Below are 19,750 nucleotides of genomic sequence, written 5' to 3'. Positions count from 1 at the left end.
TATTCGTGGGACCTGGTTATCAGCATCCTGACTTACCTCCAGGACTTCTAAATAAACTAGGTTTATTTTTCTCAACTCCTACCCCACCTGGACCACCACCTAGGATGTGTGTTCTCATTTACCATTTGTATCAGCAGACCCTAAAGTGGAATTCGGCATGTGATAGAGAAGTGTCCAATACATAGATGTTGAAATTCATGAATGCTGGCATGTGGGGTACTACTTTTAAATGAAAAGACTAGTGGCCTTGAAATAAAAGTTTTAAATTCACAAATACTACAATTTTGCCAAGGAATATAACACTCAGTACAAAATTGAGATGAATTACATTATTTAAAACGTTGTGGCTTCTAGGAATCCAAACAGAAATGACCCAGGCAGAAATGCCAACCTAAAATGGAAGTATTTATATAAATTAAACCCATCCAGTTTAATTGGATATGTATGCCTCACTTAGTTCTGAAGGGAGAACATATACTTCCCATATTAATAAATGACCTTAAATGAGTAGGAAGAGTTTCAATAACAAGGCCATAGATACATTGAAACCCCTTTTTATATTAAAAGTTTAAATGAAAGACAAATCCAGGTTGAACATAGTGATTGCAAAATATAATGCAATTTTGAACAATTAAAATTATGAAAATATACAAAATTGATGGGCAACACAGCTAGGCATTTGTACATTTTCCATTATGTGAAGAACACTAAAAATTTCTCTATGCTTTATCCACATCAGATAAATGATTTAAACCAAATGTTTGCTTTGGAGAGTCTTAACTTAGGATCTCAGTAGTATAAAAAGCGTAATTTTTCAGTCTGTAAACAGTAGTCGTGTTTTTTCTTTCCTTTTTTTTTTTTTTTTAAATATCAATTTACCACACAAAAACAAACACAACAAAAAAACCCACACAAACCAAAACAGCAGCAGCAGCAGCAACGGGTTATTTGGGAATTCTCTTCAAATACCAATGACATACAATTGCTGGAGGGTGCTTTTTACTCCCCTAAGAATATATATATATGTGTGTGTGTGTATATATATATATATGAATATATATATATTTAAACTGTACACAATTTATAGTGCATAACAGTTTCCAAAAGAACAGATCAATAAAAGATATTGGCCATTTCTGCATAATTTCATTTTTTACATTATCCCAAAATGTAAGCGGTTGGATCTAATTGAAATGCTACATTTAGTAGGAAAGTCGGCAAATAACAAAGGAAGCATAACCTCGACGTAACATTATTTGTCACTAACACCAGTAGAGGTCCCAGGTGCCCCTAGGCAAAAGACTAGTTAGGTAGACCACTGGAGTCAAGCACTGTCCCTGAGGACCAAAGCCAGCTCGCTGAGCACACATATGCTAGATTGACCATGGTCAGTTGAAGACTTGTTTCATAGAGCATTTCTATTTCTATGTACAGTATTTCTGGATATTCAAAGAAACATCATTTCAAGAACATATGCCATACACACATACCCCCACTCTCATACACACACCAAGTCCCATCTAAATAGGCAATAGTTTTACGAAATTATGATATGTTGTCATTAAATTAAATTTGGAATCAATTAGAGTTTTTAATTCATCTTGTTCAAGGCAGTTCTTCTTTTTGAGATGGGGTATGATGGCTGTGGATACCAATTTACGTCAAAAAATAACTTCTTGAAATTACTTGATGGACTAGGATTTCCAGTAAGTCTTATTTTGAACAGATAATGTAATTTCCTTAAAAATTTCCTTGGAAGTTTAAACAGTTATTAATCACCCTATCAATTGTGAATCTAAGAAAGTCACGATGAGGGAACAAAATGCAGTTATTTTGCATACAGAGATTTCCCAAGCTCTCTTTTGTTTTGCTTTTTAAAAGAAAAAAGTATCACATTTTCACTGGAGAAGTGAGTAGGAAAGGACCTGTAAGGTCTTTCAAGACCAATCAACCCGATGTCTGAATTTCCTTATCAAACTCATGTCTTTGTTCTTAAAGAATTACTAACTTTAATGGTATTTGAGTAACAAAGACTAAAAATAGAAGCACAGATTCAAATGCAAAAAGTTATCAAAGCAATTGTATAAACTGTATAGCATTTTCAAGAGCAATGTTTATCTTTTCTGTCAACCAACCTCTGAAGCTACAGTCTTGGGGAGCTACAGGTACAATGTAGGAACAATGTAAACACCATCCTGGTGTAATTCTCAAGTTTGAAGAAAGTAGACAATGTCAAACCCAATGGATAACATTTCTTTTGCCAGCCTAAAACTTAAAACCTAGGTTAAGTCCATAATATACATTCCTTCCTTCCTCCCCAAACCCCCCCCACTTAAAAAACACTGAAGTATTACATCTTTATTTTCAAGCATATATATATATATATATATATACACACACACATATATATGCCTGAAAAATATATATGTAAAAGCATATATATATATATATATATATAATCTCACAAAACCAATGACATTGGTATTAGATTTGTCTGCATAAATTATGTACACCTCTCTTCTTTAAAACAGTGATTCCCATCTTTCCCAAAGATGGATGAAAGACAGCAAGCTAGTCCTCAGCAGGCTCGTAAGTGGTCTGCACTGCTTTCCCCTCCATATGCCTGTAAGTTAACATAAGCCTATCTGTGATTTAACTCACAGGAACTAGGATGGGGATTTCTTGGCTACGGAGCCTGTGGTCATCTCAGTGGCACTCTTCAGTGACAGGTGCTTATTTATGCCAAATTTCATCTGAGGCCCTTTGGGAACCTGGTTTGGGTTCTGTGGGAGCCAAGCAGCTGAGGGAGCCTCAAAACTAAACTAATGTGGAAAAAGGGCCTGCTGCTAGTCATGGTCCCCCTATACTTCTGCTTTCTGCTTCCTAAGGCTCAAGGACCAGACCAAACACCTACTGCAATAATGGTAGGGCCATTCAGCTGCTCTGAGGTCAATGCTTTATGCTTAATTTCTATTGCTGCTTTTATAGGACCCCCCTACCCACCAGATGTTTCTGGTGATGGGAGGAAAGAAGAAAACTGGGGTTCTCTTGTGGCTGCCATATGCATATGAACATGTATAAAAAGTGGTCAAACCCAGATGAGGGTCCTGCTTCTGGTTTATATACAATAATTTAATCAATTGTATACATTTAATACCTAAAAAATTAATTCACAATCAAAGTCCTTCATGCATTTTATGAGGAAGTTCTGGATTAAAATGATGGTCAACCAGATGTAGCTTCTGCCTGGGAAGATGATGTCATTTTCTGCCATAAAGTCATCGGTGCCTGTGATTCACACTTCCTTAAATTTTTAGTTTCTTTGTGGTCTCCAGTCTTTTTTTCAGCAGCTCTCCAATTTCCAGAAGTGAGTGTAGATAACTGCTCTGCACCTTCCCTTGCACAGTCTTTGAAAATTTTCTCTCTTCCTACAAAGGAGACAATAATTAGTGGTCTTGCTCTGAAAGCACTCCCCTAGATTATAGATCTTCTTGTGGAAGTTAAAACTACAATTATCCTTTTTTTTTTTTAAGATTTTATTTATTTATTCATGAGAGACACAGAGAGATGCAGAGACATAGGCAGAGGGAGAAACAGGCTCCCTGCTTTAGCATCATTATTTTTTTAAGTCTTTAATCAGTATTGTTTTAAGTTACACAAAATAAAAAAACTGGTATTTCTGATTAACTTTTATCCAGAAAAAAAGGTAGAAAATGATTACTAAGTAGTTTGGATATAAAATCACTATTTTGTTAGCTGTACAAAATGGAAAAATTAATATTTCTCATTATTTCATCAGAAAACAAAAGTAGAAATTTATTAATTTGAACATTATCACAGACACATATAAAGGCATCAAATTTACCTTTGCCAACTTTTCTAGTTATAATATTGATAGGTCTCCTTTTATATTGACAAAGTCCATGGGTTCCAGAGAATAAAGAGCTAAAAAAAGAATAAAGCTTTCCTAGAACTACTCAAATATGTGCTATACACTTGAATTGTGGTAGAGACTACAAAAAACAAAAGGATGGAATGTTCAAACAGAGAAAGGAGGTTGGCTGAGAACTGGCTAAGGTTACATGAAGTTGGTACTGCAAAGCCCTGAAGAAACCAGATAAACACACCTTGAGACCTAAACAACCTTGGAAATACACATGTGCATAAGACGAGAAGGCATGTAAAATACATTTCATTCAGTCCTGTAGTAAATGTATATAAACAACCTAAAAAGTCCAATGGCTATGATGCATTCATATTTTGAATACCATACAGTTGTTTAAAAGAACAAGACTGGCATATATGTACTAGCCTAAACAAATCTCTTGAATATGAGGTTAAGTGAAAAAAAGCCAAGTTTCAGAATAAAATAGAATGTATCATTTACTTTCAAAAGCCTAACAGCTATTAGAGTACGTTATAAGGTTACATTAAAAGGTCTTGGCACATAACCAGTTTTAGTGGAAAGCCCCTGGGAAGAGGAAAAAGGATTGGGACTGTGGTAGTTCAGAGGGTTTATGCATAGTGTTTGAAGTTTAGAAAGAAAGGAAGGAAAGAAAAAAGAAGTAAACCTAGTGGCAACTGAATTGAAGAAAAAAAAATTTTTCCCCTCAAAATACGAATAGCCAGCACTATATGGATCCTACATTTGGTGGCTGGTGCTGCTCAGTATATTATAGGTATTATGACTTCAATAAAAATAGGTAATAAAATGCCACTATTGTTTTTTGTAATCCTCACTATAATCCTATAAAATAGGTATTATGATTTCTATTTTTCAGATAAAGAAGTTGAAGCACAGAGGTTAAATGACTTTCCCAAGGTCAAAATATGAGAACAGGGGTGTCTGGGTGGCTCAGTCAGCTGAGCATCCACTCTTGGTCTTGGCTCAAGTCATGATCTCAGGATTGTGAAATAGAGCCACTGCCACCCCCTTGGGCCCTATGCTCAGCAGGGAGAGATTCTCTCTCTTTCTGTCCCTCCCCCCACTTGGACACACATTCATGCTCTCAAACAAATCTTTAAAAAAAAAAAAAAAAAAGATAAGGACAGAGTCAAGGCTTAAAAAATTTAAAGTAGCCCAAACTTAAAGATAACCTTTTGAATGAATACTCAAAATGAAAAATCTTATTTCTTACATCAGAAGGCAGACAGATCTTTTAACTACCACCACACAACTGGCAACAGCTTTGTGGGCTACTGTGCCTGTCACCTTTGTCTTGGACAGTCCTTCCCATATACCATGTGCTCTAGCTCTGCCGACTGACTCAGGTGTTTCCACACAATTCACTCTTTTGCCTCTTTCTGCTTTGATATCCTTTCATCCATTCTGGTCTACCTACTGAACACTTACTGATCCTTAAATGTAACCTCTCCGGTAAGACTTCTCAGACTCGTTCAGTTTTTGTGCCTCTATCTTACCTCCAAATTAATTTGTATGCATCTAAAGCCAGGTCTTTTTTTTTTTGCCAGGTCTTTTTTTAAATTAACATATAATGTACTATTAATTTCAGAGGTAGAGGTCAGTGATTCATCAGTCTTATATAACACCCAGTGCTCATTACATCACATAATGCCCTCCTTAATGTCCATCACCCAGTTACCCTGTCCCCCAAACTCCTTCCCCTCTAGCCACCCTCAGTTTGTGTCCTATGATAAAAAAAAGTCTCTTATGATTTATCTCCCTCTCTGATTTCTGATTTTGTCTTGTTTTATATTTCTTTTTCTTCCCCAATGATCCTGTTTTATTCCTTAAATTCTACGTATGAGTGAGACCATGGTATTTGTCTTTCTGACTTATTTCACTTAGCATAATAGTTACATCCACATCATTGCAAATGGCAAGATTTCACTTTCTGATGGCTGAGTAGTATTCCACTGTATACATATACCACACCACCTTTATCCATTCATCTGCTGACGGACATCTGGGCTCTTTCCATAGTTTGGCTATTGTAGACACTGCTGCTATAAACATTAGGGTGCAAGTGCTCCTTTGGATCATTACATTTGTATCTTTGGGGCAAATCCCTAGTAGTGCAAATTGCTGGGTTATAGGGTAGCTCTATTTTCAACTCTCTGAGGAAACTCCATTCTATTTTTCAGAGTTATAGCCAGGTCTTTCAATCACTGTATTTCTTTTTTTTTTTTTTTTTTTTAAAGATTTTATTTATTTATTCATGATAGTCACACACACAGAGAGAGAGAGAGAGGCAGAGACACAGGCAGACGGAGAAGCAGGCTCCATGCAGGGAGCCCAACGTGGGATTCGATCCCGGGTCTCCAGGATTGCGCCCCAGACCAAAGGCAGGCGCCAAACCGCTGCGCCACCCAGGGATCCCTCAATCACTGTATTTCTATGAGCATTTATCCAATAGCAAGCTCAATAAATTTATATCTATCTACTTATTAAAAATCTCAAAGATATCCAGCAAAGCCCAATCATATGAAGCAATGTGACATTCATCCAAATTTGTGATCTTTTAAGATTTTTTTTTTAAGCAAATAGTATAATTTTGAGTTTTTCTTGTTCTGTAGTATTTGGGAAAGAGCTGAGAGTTTGGAGTAGAGAATAAGTTTGGGTTTGGCCTAAAAAAATAAAAAGTCAAACAGCTCAAGACCTACCATTAATTATCAGATTTCTCTATATGTAAAAGTGTTCCAATTTTTAGTATGTGCTGCCAAAGCGAGTACTGTAAAAGTGTTCCAAACAGACTATCAAGTATCTCTTCTTTCAGAGTGTGTCCAAGTGAGAGGCAGAAGGCAAAAATCCTAGTTAGGATATACCTGTTTCTCAAGGATTCAATTACTAGGCTTTTACTGGGCACCCAAGTGCCCAGAAGTCATAAAGGCTACTGGCAGATACAGATGTGTTACAGGAATACAGAAGAGAAAGAGGTGAGGATAGTTCTGGATGATGAGACTGGGACTTATTTGGGGCTAAGAAAAGAGAGGTGCTATTCTCTATTTTCTAATTTTCTTAAGCATACATTTTGCGTATAAAGAAATAGTGAAACACTATACAACAGTTAAGAAATAAGGTGGCTCAGTTGGTTAAGTGTCTGACTTCAGCTCAGATCATGATCTCAGGGTCCTGGGATCAAGCCCCACACTGAGCTCCTTGCTCAGCAGGAAGACTGCCTCTCCCTCTCTCACTCCCTCTCTAATTATCTTGTGCCCTCTAATAAATAAATAAAATCTTAGAAAATAAGAAATTTTTAAAAAGGGATGCCTGAGTGGCTGAGCGTCTGCCTTCAGCTCAGGTCATTATCCCAGGGGCCAGGGATAGAGTCCTGCGTCGGACTCCCTATGGGGAGCTGCTTCTCCCTCTGCCTATGTCTCTGCCTCTCTCTCTCTGATAAATAAATAAAATCTTAAAAAAAAAAGAAAGTACAGAAGTACTCACCTAATAATCTAGACACTTAGTACAAAAAAACCCCCAATGTGTATAGGATGCTATCATTTGTGTTTAAAAGCAAAAGGTAAGGAAACAAACATCATATGCTTTTAGCTTGGGTTATCAAACTCAGGAAGATTGCACAAGAAACTATCAACAACAATGGTTCCTTCTTGGAAATGGAATTAGGGAATGGGTTAGAAAGGGAAGAAGACATTTCACTATATAGTCTTTATTTAATCTCAATTTTTTTTACAAGATTATTTTACTTTTCAAAACACTGTAAAGCTTGAAAAAAGGAAAACTAAACAAATAAGACAAAAATACTAAAGAATTAACCCATCAATTAGTCCTACTCACCATTGAAGTCTATATTCATTCTAATGTATATAGGAAAGCAGCTGAATATACAGCTTAACTGCCTACAACCAAACTTTTAGTTTCACCTCTGAACACATCTGCTTTCTTTAACCAGTCTTTGGAAATGTTGTTATTAAAGGCTCTGAGCCCCTTCCCATAGTAAGCCTCTTGTTTATAGCTCCGCCTCATTTATAGCTCCAATGTGCTGAAGCTTTACAAAAGAGGGGCTTATAATCTTTTAAAGCTGTTGTGCCTCCCTGGGAAGGTCTGAGGCTAGGGATGATAGCTGCTGTCATTAGTGAATGAGCTCCCTAACTAGCAGAGGCTGGGGCCAGATGAACTACTCAAGGGAGCACTCCCTCACAACTGGAGTTTCATCACTAGAGCAACTAGGTCAGTGAATGTTAACTCCTCTGACACCATTAAATTTTCAATCATTTCAGACTTAAAGTTTACTTAATGTTTTTTAAGAATACACATCTTAAAGGCAAGACTTTACAAGGATTTTGCTACCAAAATTGTAAGAAACTAGCCTAAAGTAATTACCAGAAGTCTGATGAGTAGTACCTTTGATTCCATGCTTGGCTCCTTCCCTTTTTTGACTGGCTTACTCTCTAGCCTAATTACTACTGACATAATTATTTATGATGTCCAGCATCTCTTTTTCAGGTGATAACTGCTGGGGTGGCAAAGAAATAAACCAACCCGGTAGGAGGTAACTTCTCACTCAAGGAAATTGCCCGTGGATCTCAAGAGTATGGCTGGTTTCCTCTTGTACTCAAAACAGGGACAGTTCTAATTGTACTCCTCATTAATTAATCATCAGTTTTCATACCAAAAGAAACACCCCAAACGTACAGAAAGGAGGTATGGAGAGAGGGGAGAAATGAAGGGGGAGGGGAACCCACCACCACCAATGACACAACAAAACACTGCTACGAGGCACCTTCCAATCACAAGTCCTAGAAGGAGCAAATAATGAATTGAAATTCATCCTTGTGATAAAGAAAAGAACATTTGAATATCTACAAATAACTTATTGCTGGTTGCCTGCAGTCTCTTACCAGTGAGAGAGAAGTATCTTCTAAAATAAGTTCTTCAAGTTTAAGTGCAATTAGATGTGTTTCAAGCCCTTTAATATGATCCACAACGTTGGAAATTAAAGTCTGAAGCCCAGTAACATAGTCCTGGAAACTGGTGAAGACAGGTGGCTAGAAAAAAGATTTTTAAAAAGATGAAAGATTACCAAACATATTTCCTTTGCTTACATCTCATAAGCTATATTAACCTCATACCATAGTATTACTTAATGCTATTAATAGTAACCGAGATGGATACAGTTTTAGATATTATGAAAGTCTCTCAAACCAAGGTAAATTTAACTGCCACCAAATGATCCAAACTCAGCAACAATGACAAGCATTTTTTTAAATGAGGTTTATTCACTCTGAGGAACTATAGATGGAAATATCCTATTTTCAACTTCAGGCTCAGAATCTTCTGGAACACTACATATGAGACAAACCAAAATTTCACTTCTTCTCTATGTATTTTTGAGATTTCTGTTATTAATGTTAATAACAGAAATAGAGTTTTCTAAGTTCCGAAAGAAAAAATAATGGACAAGAGTTACAAAAAAATCTGAAAAACAATAGTTAAGGGGACTTGCCCTGATATATAGGAGAGTATATTATAAAGTTACATAAAACCCAGACAGGGGGATCCCTTTGCCCAGGTGCGATCCTGGAGTCCCGGGATCAAATCCCACGACGGGCTCCCTGCATGGGGCCTGCTTCTCCCTCTGCCTCTGTCTCTGTCTCTCTCTCTGTGTCTATCATGAGTGAATAAATAAAATCTTAAAAAAAAAAAAAAAACAAACCAAGACAGTACTGGTATAGAAGTGAACTGATAAAAAGTGAAAGGAAACAAGTTCCAAGATAAACCAAAGAATATAAGGGAATTTAAGGGTGCCATCTCAAAACAATGGTTTTCAAAAATAAAACAAGACAATATCAGGGAGGGAGACAAATCACAAGAGATTCTCAATCATAGGATATAAACTGAGGGTTGCTGGAAGTGGAGAGGGTGGGTAGGAGGATGGGATAACTAGGTAATGGACAGGGGATCCCTGGGTGGCTCAGCGGTTTGGTGCCTGCCTTTGGCCCAGGGCACGATCCTGGAGTCCCAGGATTAAGTTCTGCATCGGGCTCCCAGCATGGAGCCTGTTTCTCCCTCTGCCTGTGTCTCTGCCTCAATCTGTGTGTCTATCATAAATCAATCAATCAATCAATCAATCATAGAAAAGAAACTAGGTAATGGACATTAAGGAGGGCATGTAATGTAATGAGCACTGGGTGTTGTATAAGATTGATGAATCACAGACTGCAACCTCTGAAACAAATAATACATTATGTTAATTATTTGAATTTAAATAAAATGTTGAAAATATGAAAAATTTAAAAGTAAAAAAAAAAAAAAAACAAAAAAAACCTCAACGGTTTCCAGTGGATGAATGGTACTGAGACAGCTAGGTAGACATTTGAAAATATAAAATAGGGGCACCAGGCTGGCTCAGACAGTAGAGCATGAAACTCTTGATCTTGGGGTCATGAGTTCAAGCCTCACCTTGGGTGTAGAGATTACTTTAAAATAGATATATTTTTTAATTTACTTATTTGAGAGAGAGAGCAAGCATGAGTGTGGGGATAGGAGCAGGAGAAAATCTCAAGCAGATTCCTTGCTGCTCAAGGGGTCCAATAACCCATGAGATCATGACTTGAGCTGAAACCAAGAGTCAGATGCTTAGCTAACTAAGCCACCCAGGTCCCCAAAGTAAAATCTTTTAAAAAATAAAATAAATAAGATAAAAAATAAGAACCAAAATAAATTCCAAATAGAGTAAATACTAAGTTTAAAAAATCCACCAAAGCTCCAGAAGAAAATTTAGATAATGGCTTGTGTAATAAATTGAAAAGGCCTTCCTAAACATTACACCAAGCTAAGAACCATTTTTAAAAAATAATCGGGGGATGCCTGGGTGGCTCAGCATTTGAGCGTCTGCCTTTGGCTCAGGGCGTGATCCCGGAGTTCCAGGATCAAGTCCCACATCAGGCTTCCTGCACAGAGCCTGCTTCTCCCTCTGCCTGTATCTCTGCTTCTCTCTCTCTCTCTCATGAATAAATAAAATCTTTAAAAAAAAAACAAATAAATAATAAGATAATCGGGGGTGGGGTGGTGGTGGTGTATGGGTCTCAGTCAGTTAAGCATCTGCCTTCAGCTCCGTCATGATCCCAGGGTCCTAGGATTGAGTCCCGCATCAGGCTCCCCGCTCCACATGGAGCTGCTTCTCCTTCTGCCCCTCCTCCCACTTGTTTTCTTTCTTCTAATAAATAAATAAAATCTTTTTTAAAAACATTAAAAAAATTTTAATTACGTTGACAAAAAATTACTTAAGTTAAAAGACAAATGAAACTGAAAAAAATTGCATCATACAGGATACAGAATTAATAATAACAAAATTAAGAGCCCAAAGCTTAAAATATTTTAATAGGAAAAATATTACTACCACAACAAGAAACTTGGGCAAAGATATGAACAGAAAATATATCAAAGACCAGCAGGTGCCTGGGTGACTCAGTTGGTTAAGCATCTGCCTTCAGCTCAGGTTATGATCCCAGGTCCTGGGAGATAGAGTCTTGCATGGGACTCCCTGGCTCAGCAGGGAATCTGCTGCTTCTTCTGCCTCTTCCTGCCACTCATGCTCGTTCTCTTTCTCTCACAAAAATAAATAAAATCTTTAAAAACAAACAAACAAAATACAAAGAAATCCTAGCAATATATGACACAATTTAAAAATCAGACAAACACAAGAAACCTGCCCAATCTGTTAGGCTAACTTTTGACTAAAAAAATCTCCCTGGAAGGTTCAATATCAATCAATTCTTTTTAACAACTTTTTTTTAAGTAAACTCTACCCCTAATGTGGGGCTTGAACTCATGACCCCAGGATCAAGAGTCATATGCTCGCCTTAGGCCCAGGCTGTGATCCTGGAGACCCGGGATCAAGTCCCATATCAGGCTTCCTGCATGGAGCCTGCTTCTTCCTCTGCCTGTGTCTCTGCCTCTCTCCTCTGTATGTCTCTCATTAATAAGTAAATAAAATCTTAAAAAGAAAATGGTTTAAAAAAAAAAAACTAGTAATGTAAATGATACAACGATGTAATTCCAAAACTCTTAGTATTTATTGTAAAACAAGTGAATATACTGATGTAGGGAACCAGGGTTCAAACTCAAACAAAACAAAACAAAAAAAGCTACAAATTGGAAAGAGGGAAGGAAAAGAAGGAAGAACACTGTGATATTGGTATCAGTAAGAATTAATTATTCTGTGTGTTTGCATGTGTAAATAAATTTCCTGTCTCCTTTCACTGACATAAACCTGAAATCCCAATACCAATTAGTATACCTAACATCTAGATCTTGGTTTTGAAATGCCACCAGGGCTCCTTGGAAATAAGTTCTCAGGTCAGCTGAATAGGAACAAAGGGGTTGGAGCAGTTTTGCTATTCCACAAAATAAGGGCTCAAAAGCTGACAACATGTTAGAGGACAGGAACAAGCTTAGAGATGCTCTCATTAGCCAAATCTGAGCATGCAAAACAGAATAATGATAATGGATTAAAAAGGAAATTTTAAAAAGAATGATACTTAAATAGGGAGTATTATTTAAAAAACATACATACAAATATATATATGAATGGGGTGAGACAGCTCCATTTTACAGAAAAATGCCAACAAATAAATGAGGAAGGACTGCCAGGATTTTTTTTTTTTTAAGATTTTCTTTATTTATTAGAGACAGAGAGAGAGAGAGAGAGAGAGAGAGAGAGAGAGAGAGAGGAGAGGCAGAGTCAGAGTCAGAGGCAGAGGGAGAAGCAGGCCCCGTGCAGAGAGCCTGATGTGGGACTCAATCCCGGGTCTCCAGGATCATGCCCCAGGCTGAAGGCAGCGCTAAACCGCTAAGCCACCGGGGCTGCCCGACTGCCAGGATTTTTAAAACTCACCAATGTGGAACCATCAGTGTACTAAATGATTTATGCAAATCAGACTTAACAGTGGATATTAAAACCAGCAAGCGAAAGGCTGGTAGGGAACAGGATATTCAGTCTCAAAGCATCGTCCTACAGAGGACTTATAATTACAGGGGGGAAGGCACCTTTACAATGAAGAAATCCAGACACTTCCTCTATCAAATAATTAAATCTACAAGGACCAATAATGGGACAAAACAACCTTAGTACCTCTTGATTTAATTTGCTAAAATAGACACAGCATTTACATTTAACCTAAACCCAAGGTAATTAGTCAAATCTAGACTATTCTACCAAAAACTGAGCTAGACTCTTCAACAGTAAGTACAAAAGGCTAAGAAGTATTTAAGATTAATGGAGGGTAAAAAGACAAGAAAACTAAAAGCCACGGTCAGATCCTTAATAGGGTTTAAGTATTTTGAAAAAGGCTATAATAAAGGACACAATTGGGATAACTGGGGAAATCTGAATGTGGACATTATAATATTATTGTATCAGTATTAAATGTCTGGACTGTGAAAATTTCTTGAGTATTGTGGTTTTGTAGGCGACTGCCCTATTTTATCCTGTTAAGCATCACAAAGTCTGTACTTTTTTTTCAAACAGTTCAACAAACAAGGGGGGTAGATAGGATGAGAGAGTAAGATAAAGCAGATGGAGCCAAGTGGTATTAACAAGTGGCAAGTCTAGTAAGGATTTTTGGGTGTCATCATGCTAGCTAGCCTTTCAACTTTTCTATAGGCGTGTCATTTAAAAGCAAAAACAAGCTGGACAGAGAAAATGAAGGTACATAGGACTCTAAAGTTTCTTATAATATGCAGGAAAACAATGAAAAGAAAAAGCAGCATGCAACCAGGTTGTGTTTTCCCTATTATTACCATGATGATGCTGGTTTCTTTTTTCTTCTTCTTCTTTTTCTGTAAATTTAATTTGTATGGTCGCAGGACACTCTCACAGTAACTGGACACCCAAAGGATAATAGAAATAGTCTGAAAGAGGAAAAATCACAAAATCATCAATAAGGATTATATTCAAGACATCTAGCAGGAACAGTTAAGGTTATGAATTGAATTCTTGCTGATAGTTCTGTGCAAATGCCTTCGAATTCTCCTCTAGTTCTCCACTACAGATTAGAGAGTTTAGATTAATTTCTACAATTACCACGCTGATTCTGAAGACCTTCATTTGAATACTAAGATTGCTTCAATCTTTATCCTCCCTTCTAGCTCTCCTAGCCCTAAAGGCATCCTCCACCTCAGCCCAGTTTCCTTTCACTCAAGTGAGAGGTCCAAATTCCTAGGCATGGAATCCAAAAGTTATTTATAATATGCCTCTCCCCACCCACCTCCCAGCCCATTAAGACACTACCTCACCTACAAATCTTAACTTAAATATTAACAGAGAGAGGATCCTGGGGGGATCAGTCAGTTAAGCATCTAACTCTTGATTTTAGCTCAGGTCCTGATCTCAGAGTCATGGGACAGAGTGCCCCATTAGGCTCTGTGTTCAGCACATAGTCTGCTTGTTCTTCTTTCTCTACTCCTGCACCTGCACTCTTTATCTCGAAAATAAATAAATAAAAGCTTTAAACAAAAAAAAAAGATTCTCTTTCCCTCTGCCCCTCCCCACCGTCCCCCATGTTCTCTTACACACACACACACACACACACACACACACACACACACACAGAAATCTCCCCAACTGGTCAGCACATTCCCTCCTTCAAGTTAGGTGTTTACACCTATGCTTCTCCTCTGCTACAGAGTGTGCATGGACATACTATGCAATTATGGCTGATTTATTCAGAGTCTTAGACACTTACACTGTATCAGTCACCAGAACAGGCTAAGAGGGGAAGAAAAGTAAATAAACATGTGACAAAAATAAGACAATGGATTATGAGTGTTTGCAATCCTCCTCTTCCCTCTGGTTAAAAAAGAGGAGAAAGTTTTGCTGAATAAGTGCCCAGATTCTCCTTCATAATGCAGAATCTTAGTAATTAGTGAATAGCAACAACAAATTTATTTTTTTTTAGATTTTATTTATTTATTCATGAGAGACACACAGAGAGAGACAGAGACATAAGCAGGGGGAGAAGCAGGCTCCATGCAAGAAGCCTGATGTGGGACTCAATCCTAGTACTCCGGGATCACACCCTGAGCAAAAGGCATATGCTCAACCACTGAGCCACTCAGGCGTCCCTAGTAACAACAAATTTAAAAAACTGGTGGAATTAACTTAAAACATAATAGTTGAGTGAAAAAGGAAAATGAACAGAGAACAGATACATTTAGAGTGAACCTAAGGAATTTTTCAAAGATTGATAAAGCAAATTGCAAGTTTTATTCATTATGAACAAAACTTTCTTGGTATGCTTGGAAGGAACTCCTTCAAAAATGATTTAAATTGCTTTTCAGTTAACAAAAGGTGGGGGATTAAAATAAAGGTATAAGGTGCCTTTTACCTGTTTATTTTTTAAAAATTATCTTTCAATCAATTAAGGAAAACCAAGTTTTCCAGGAAGAGAACAAAGACATACCTCAACAAAGAAGACTAGGTTCTCTAAAAGAGCAGGGCGTGTTTTCAAGTTACCATCTTTAACTTCTAAGAGGTCACCTTTACATCTACTGAAGACATCTGAAAATAGGAAAGTATTTTATTGTTTTATTTGGCTTTTGTTTCAACACTATTTTTAGGAATACAATGTATGCTCTAATAAAGAATAAGCAAATATAAAAGCTTAAGCCAGAAAGCTTCCCCCACCACAATGAAACAAAGGATATCTATTTTAAACTTTTTTTAAAAAAGATTTTATTTTTAAGTTATCTCTATCTGCAAGATGGGGCTCAAATTCACAACCCCAAGATCAAGAGTTGTAGGCTCTACTGAATGAGCCAGCCAGGAGCCCCTATTTTAAGCTCTTTAAAAAGCCATGTAACTAAGGCTCTGTTGTCTTCAAAATATAAAAGGTGGCCTCATAAATTATATATTTTAGACTCTAAACCCCAGCTAGCCATTCCACAGATAGGTCATTGTCACAATAAAATTAAGACTTCAAATGAATGATTTAGAAGAATGTGTGCTATTATGGACTAAAAGACCAAAGTACATGATAGAAATTAACCTTCATAATAAATACCATGTTTTATTCTCATACTCTTGATCTTTTAATTATTCTTCATTTGGGTAATTAAATAAAAAACCATTTAGGCTATTTTTCCCCCTATTTAGGCTCTTGAAAATAAAGACCCTTATAGATTTTACATGCATTTATGTACCCTTTTACCAAACAATTCCATTGCCAGGAATTTAATCCCAAGAAGTACTCAAATAAGTACCCAAACACTTATGTCCCAAGATGTTCATTTCAGCTTTATTATAGAGTTTATAAATAACTCAAGTACATAATATATCATGTACTCCCTGAGGCAATACATAAATAAACTTAGTACACTGATATAATACGGTGTAATATTATATGTAACTGACATGGTAAGTGCCCAAGACAACAGAAAAATAAAATAAAAAAGTATGTTTAAAAAATAAAAAAAAAAAATCACTACAATATATTTCCACATACACACATATGACTGTTTAGGGTCCTTCTAGGAGTATAGACTCCAAAAGTGTTACTTGCCTTTTGAGTAAAGTACTTACTGTCCTCTGGGGAAATGGGGCTAGGAAAGGGACAAACACCATACCCACTTGTGTACTGTTTTATAGTAGGTTGGCTACTACTTTTGTAATCAACACTTTTTAAAGTTAAAGATAAGTCTTTCAAAATACCCAAAGTATGCATTATTTTCAAGTTGTTTGCAACTCCTTCAAGTTTCTACCAAAAAATGAGTTCCTAATTAGATAATTAGATAAAATACGGGGGGTCCATAGTCAGAATGCTTACCTTTTAATTGTTCTAGTAGAGACTTAAGACAATTCTCTACTCGCTCCTGGATTTCCACTGTATCCTCTAAAATCGAAAAAAAAAAAAAAAAAAAAGAAAAGAAAAAGAAAAAACAGCAGCAAGATCAACACCCGCAAACAATTCATGGGCAAGGACATTTTCTTTACTCTTAAGACTCACAGGCATCAAATTCCATCATTGAGGGACAAAGAAAAAGATATAAGAAAGGAAAAGAAAGGCATTAATTACCTTTCTCTCAAAAGTAATACCTACAATTTTCTAGGAAGACTTAAAATCTAAGTGCTTCAAATAATCTCAAAGACAGAATCTACAAACCTTAAGATCTGGAGGGGAAAGAGGGTCTATGGAATATGCATGATTCTCACTGGGTTAGGAAAAAACTCTTCTCCACAAAGTTTAGTAAAGAATTCAATCCGAAATCCAACAATACTTCAACAAATTAAGGATTTCTTCAATTTTTGGACCTAACAAGTGATTTTAAATAGGGAAAAGACTTAAATTTGTAAAATATTACTTTGTAACCTATGAATGTACATACATAGGTTCTTTGATGTTAAATTAGACACTTCCAGAACAGCTTCCACCTCCTCCCAATCATCCAAATATGTGAGGACTTAAATATTTTGTTACATTTACTAAGTTTTCAAAGACAAAGACCTAAGTAAATATATTCATGCAAATGTATACTTACCTAAACCACTGGTATCCAGCTCATAAATATCACTAACAAGATAAAAAGAACTGGTCTGACACTGAGAACAGCCAGAACTAAAGAATCCAGCCATTCTAGTAGGAACAGGACCAAGGAAAGGATACTGAAAAAAAAAAGGGGGGGGGGGATGTCCTTTAAATCCATCTAAATTTATACAAAGCAAGAAAACAGAGGGCTATAACTACTGGATAAAGTCTATCTCAGTAACTAGGTTGCAAACCACTGATCAAATTAACAACTAAATCATTATGGTGAAAACAAATTCTGTATTAATTTGTTCACAGCTATTAAAAATACACCATGACAAATAAAGCTATTTTGCTTTTCCTCACTGTCTAGTTTGGATAGTGAGGAAGCCTCTTTAATTCCCAAGCCTATATCAAGTTTTTTCCTATAGGTACCACAAACTGGGACAAAATACTCCTCTTTACTATTCATCCACACCAAATTCCTATTTTTAAAAAGACAGTCCTGGATTATTGCACCTTTGATGACAAATACATATTGATGATACCTGAACTTCCTTCTCAATAAATCGCTTTCCCATATCCATGGCCACTTCCAACTGTTGAAGAAGTAAACGAAGAATATCAATCCGGGAGGACACGCCATTCTCAGTGGTCTTTTCTGAGTTCCTTGGCTCTACAGGGTGGTTCAGACTTGGAAGTCCACTGATCAGCCTCAATGTTAAGGAACGGATTCTTAACCACATGGTCTCCTCCTCCAAAGAAAGTTTCTTATGTTCTTCAGAAACATCCCTTAAAAAGAAATATCCCCAAACCATTCACTTTATTCAGTGTGTTGCCTTTACATCTTTCAAGGTTTACTTTCATCAGTCAAGGTCCCATTGAATGGTTCCAGTGCTCATCTCCTAGCTGAAGGATAAACCCAATCACCCAAGTTCCCATTTCAGGATCAATAAAATGGGGAATGACAACCTATCTAACAAGTCATTTTTCTGCTTCAGTGAGACATCTGATAACAACAAAATATACACCATGTATTTTCAAAGAAATACAGGATATAAAAAATTCGAATGACAAAAAACTGAAAAACAAAAATGTGCCCTAGTAATCAAACACCTGAAATAGTAACAAGTTTGGTATTAATCCTTTCAGACTCTTACAAATGTAAAATACAGACTCTTACAATACAAACGTACAACATAAAAAATTTATATAATTTGACATATTTTAAACAAATAAAATGGGTTCACAATACACTATTTTGCAAATGACATCTTTTTTGACAGTGTGTAGAAAAGAGTTAACATAGCAAGACTGAGGTTATTATTCTTCAAGGGACAGCTTTCAAGGTTGAGCTTTGCTGATGTCTATGAACTTGGGACTTGAAACATTCCCTAAATGATGAAGAGTAGCTCACTGTACCTAGACTGTTTGTACAAACCATATGGTCTATGGTGAGCACCTACTTTCTTTCTGGGAGTTTGGAACATTGGCACATGATGGACAAGGGATGCCTACATAACCAGCTGGTAAAAACCTTGGGCACCAAATCTCGAATGGCTTCTCCAGGTAGAAACGCTACACATGTATCACTGCATTTTTTGCCGCTAAACAAAGGAGCAGAGGAGGTAAAGAGTACTGGAAGTCTGTGCATGGAGTTTTCCATATTGTCTTTTTTTTTCCCCCTTGCTGATCCTGTCATTTGTCCTTCTGTTTTGTTTTTTAATAATTTTTTTTTATTTATGATAGCCACAGAGAGAGAGAGAGAGAGAGAGAGAGGGCAGAGACACAGGCAGAGGGAGAAGCAGGCTCCATGCACCAGGAGCCCGACGTGGGATTCGATCCCGGGTCTCCAGGATCGCGCCCTGGGCCAAAGGCAGGCGCTAAACCGCTGCGCCACTCAGATTTTTTTTTTTTTTAATTTTTATGATAGTCACAGAGAGAGAGAGAGAGAGAGAGAGAGAGAGAGAGAGAGAGAGAGGCAGAGTCACAGGCAGAGGGAGAAGCAGGCTCCATGCACCGGGAGCCCGACGTGGGATTTGATCCCGGGTCTCCAGGATCACGCCCTGGGCCAAAGGCAGGCGCCAAACCGCTGCACCACCCAGGGATCCCTGTTTTTTAGATCTTTATTTATTTATTCATGAGAGGCAGAGACACAGGCAGAGGGAGAAGCAGACTCCTTGCAGGGAACCCGATGTGGGACTCAATCCTGGGTCTCCAGGATCATGCCCGGGGCTGAAGGCGGTGCAAAACCGCTGAGCCACCCAGGCTGCCCCGTCCTTTTGTTATAATAAACTTTAGCTGT

At 37.2% G+C, this 19,750-nt stretch overlaps 1 protein-coding gene across 1 annotated transcript in view; it reads right to left on the bottom strand.

Annotated features, from left to right (window-relative positions):
• Window positions 1-590: 590 nt before the first annotated feature.
• The window catches only part of NAA25 (N-alpha-acetyltransferase 25, NatB auxiliary subunit), a 77,325-nt gene continuing 58,165 nt past the window's right edge, over window positions 591-19,750 (bottom strand). Inside the window, exons 18-24 of the mRNA XM_055321859.1 lie at window positions 17,994-18,237; window positions 17,459-17,582; window positions 16,747-16,812; window positions 15,385-15,482; window positions 13,724-13,834; window positions 8,821-8,967; window positions 591-3,428 (exon numbers count right to left, since the gene is read on the bottom strand). Coding sequence (XP_055177834.1) covers window positions 3,306-3,428; window positions 8,821-8,967; window positions 13,724-13,834; window positions 15,385-15,482; window positions 16,747-16,812; window positions 17,459-17,582; window positions 17,994-18,237 — 913 coding nt within the window. The 3' untranslated portion in view covers window positions 591-3,305. The remainder of the gene's footprint in view (window positions 3,429-8,820; window positions 8,968-13,723; window positions 13,835-15,384; window positions 15,483-16,746; window positions 16,813-17,458; window positions 17,583-17,993; window positions 18,238-19,750) is intronic.

The sequence above is a fragment of the Nyctereutes procyonoides genome, unplaced genomic scaffold (assembly GCF_905146905.1).
Source record: "Nyctereutes procyonoides isolate TBG_1078 unplaced genomic scaffold, NYPRO_anot_genome, whole genome shotgun sequence".
NCBI classification, from domain to species: domain Eukaryota; kingdom Metazoa; phylum Chordata; class Mammalia; order Carnivora; family Canidae; genus Nyctereutes; species Nyctereutes procyonoides.
Note: the sequence above shows the minus strand (reverse complement) of the source record. Positions and strands in the feature narration are given on the sequence as shown.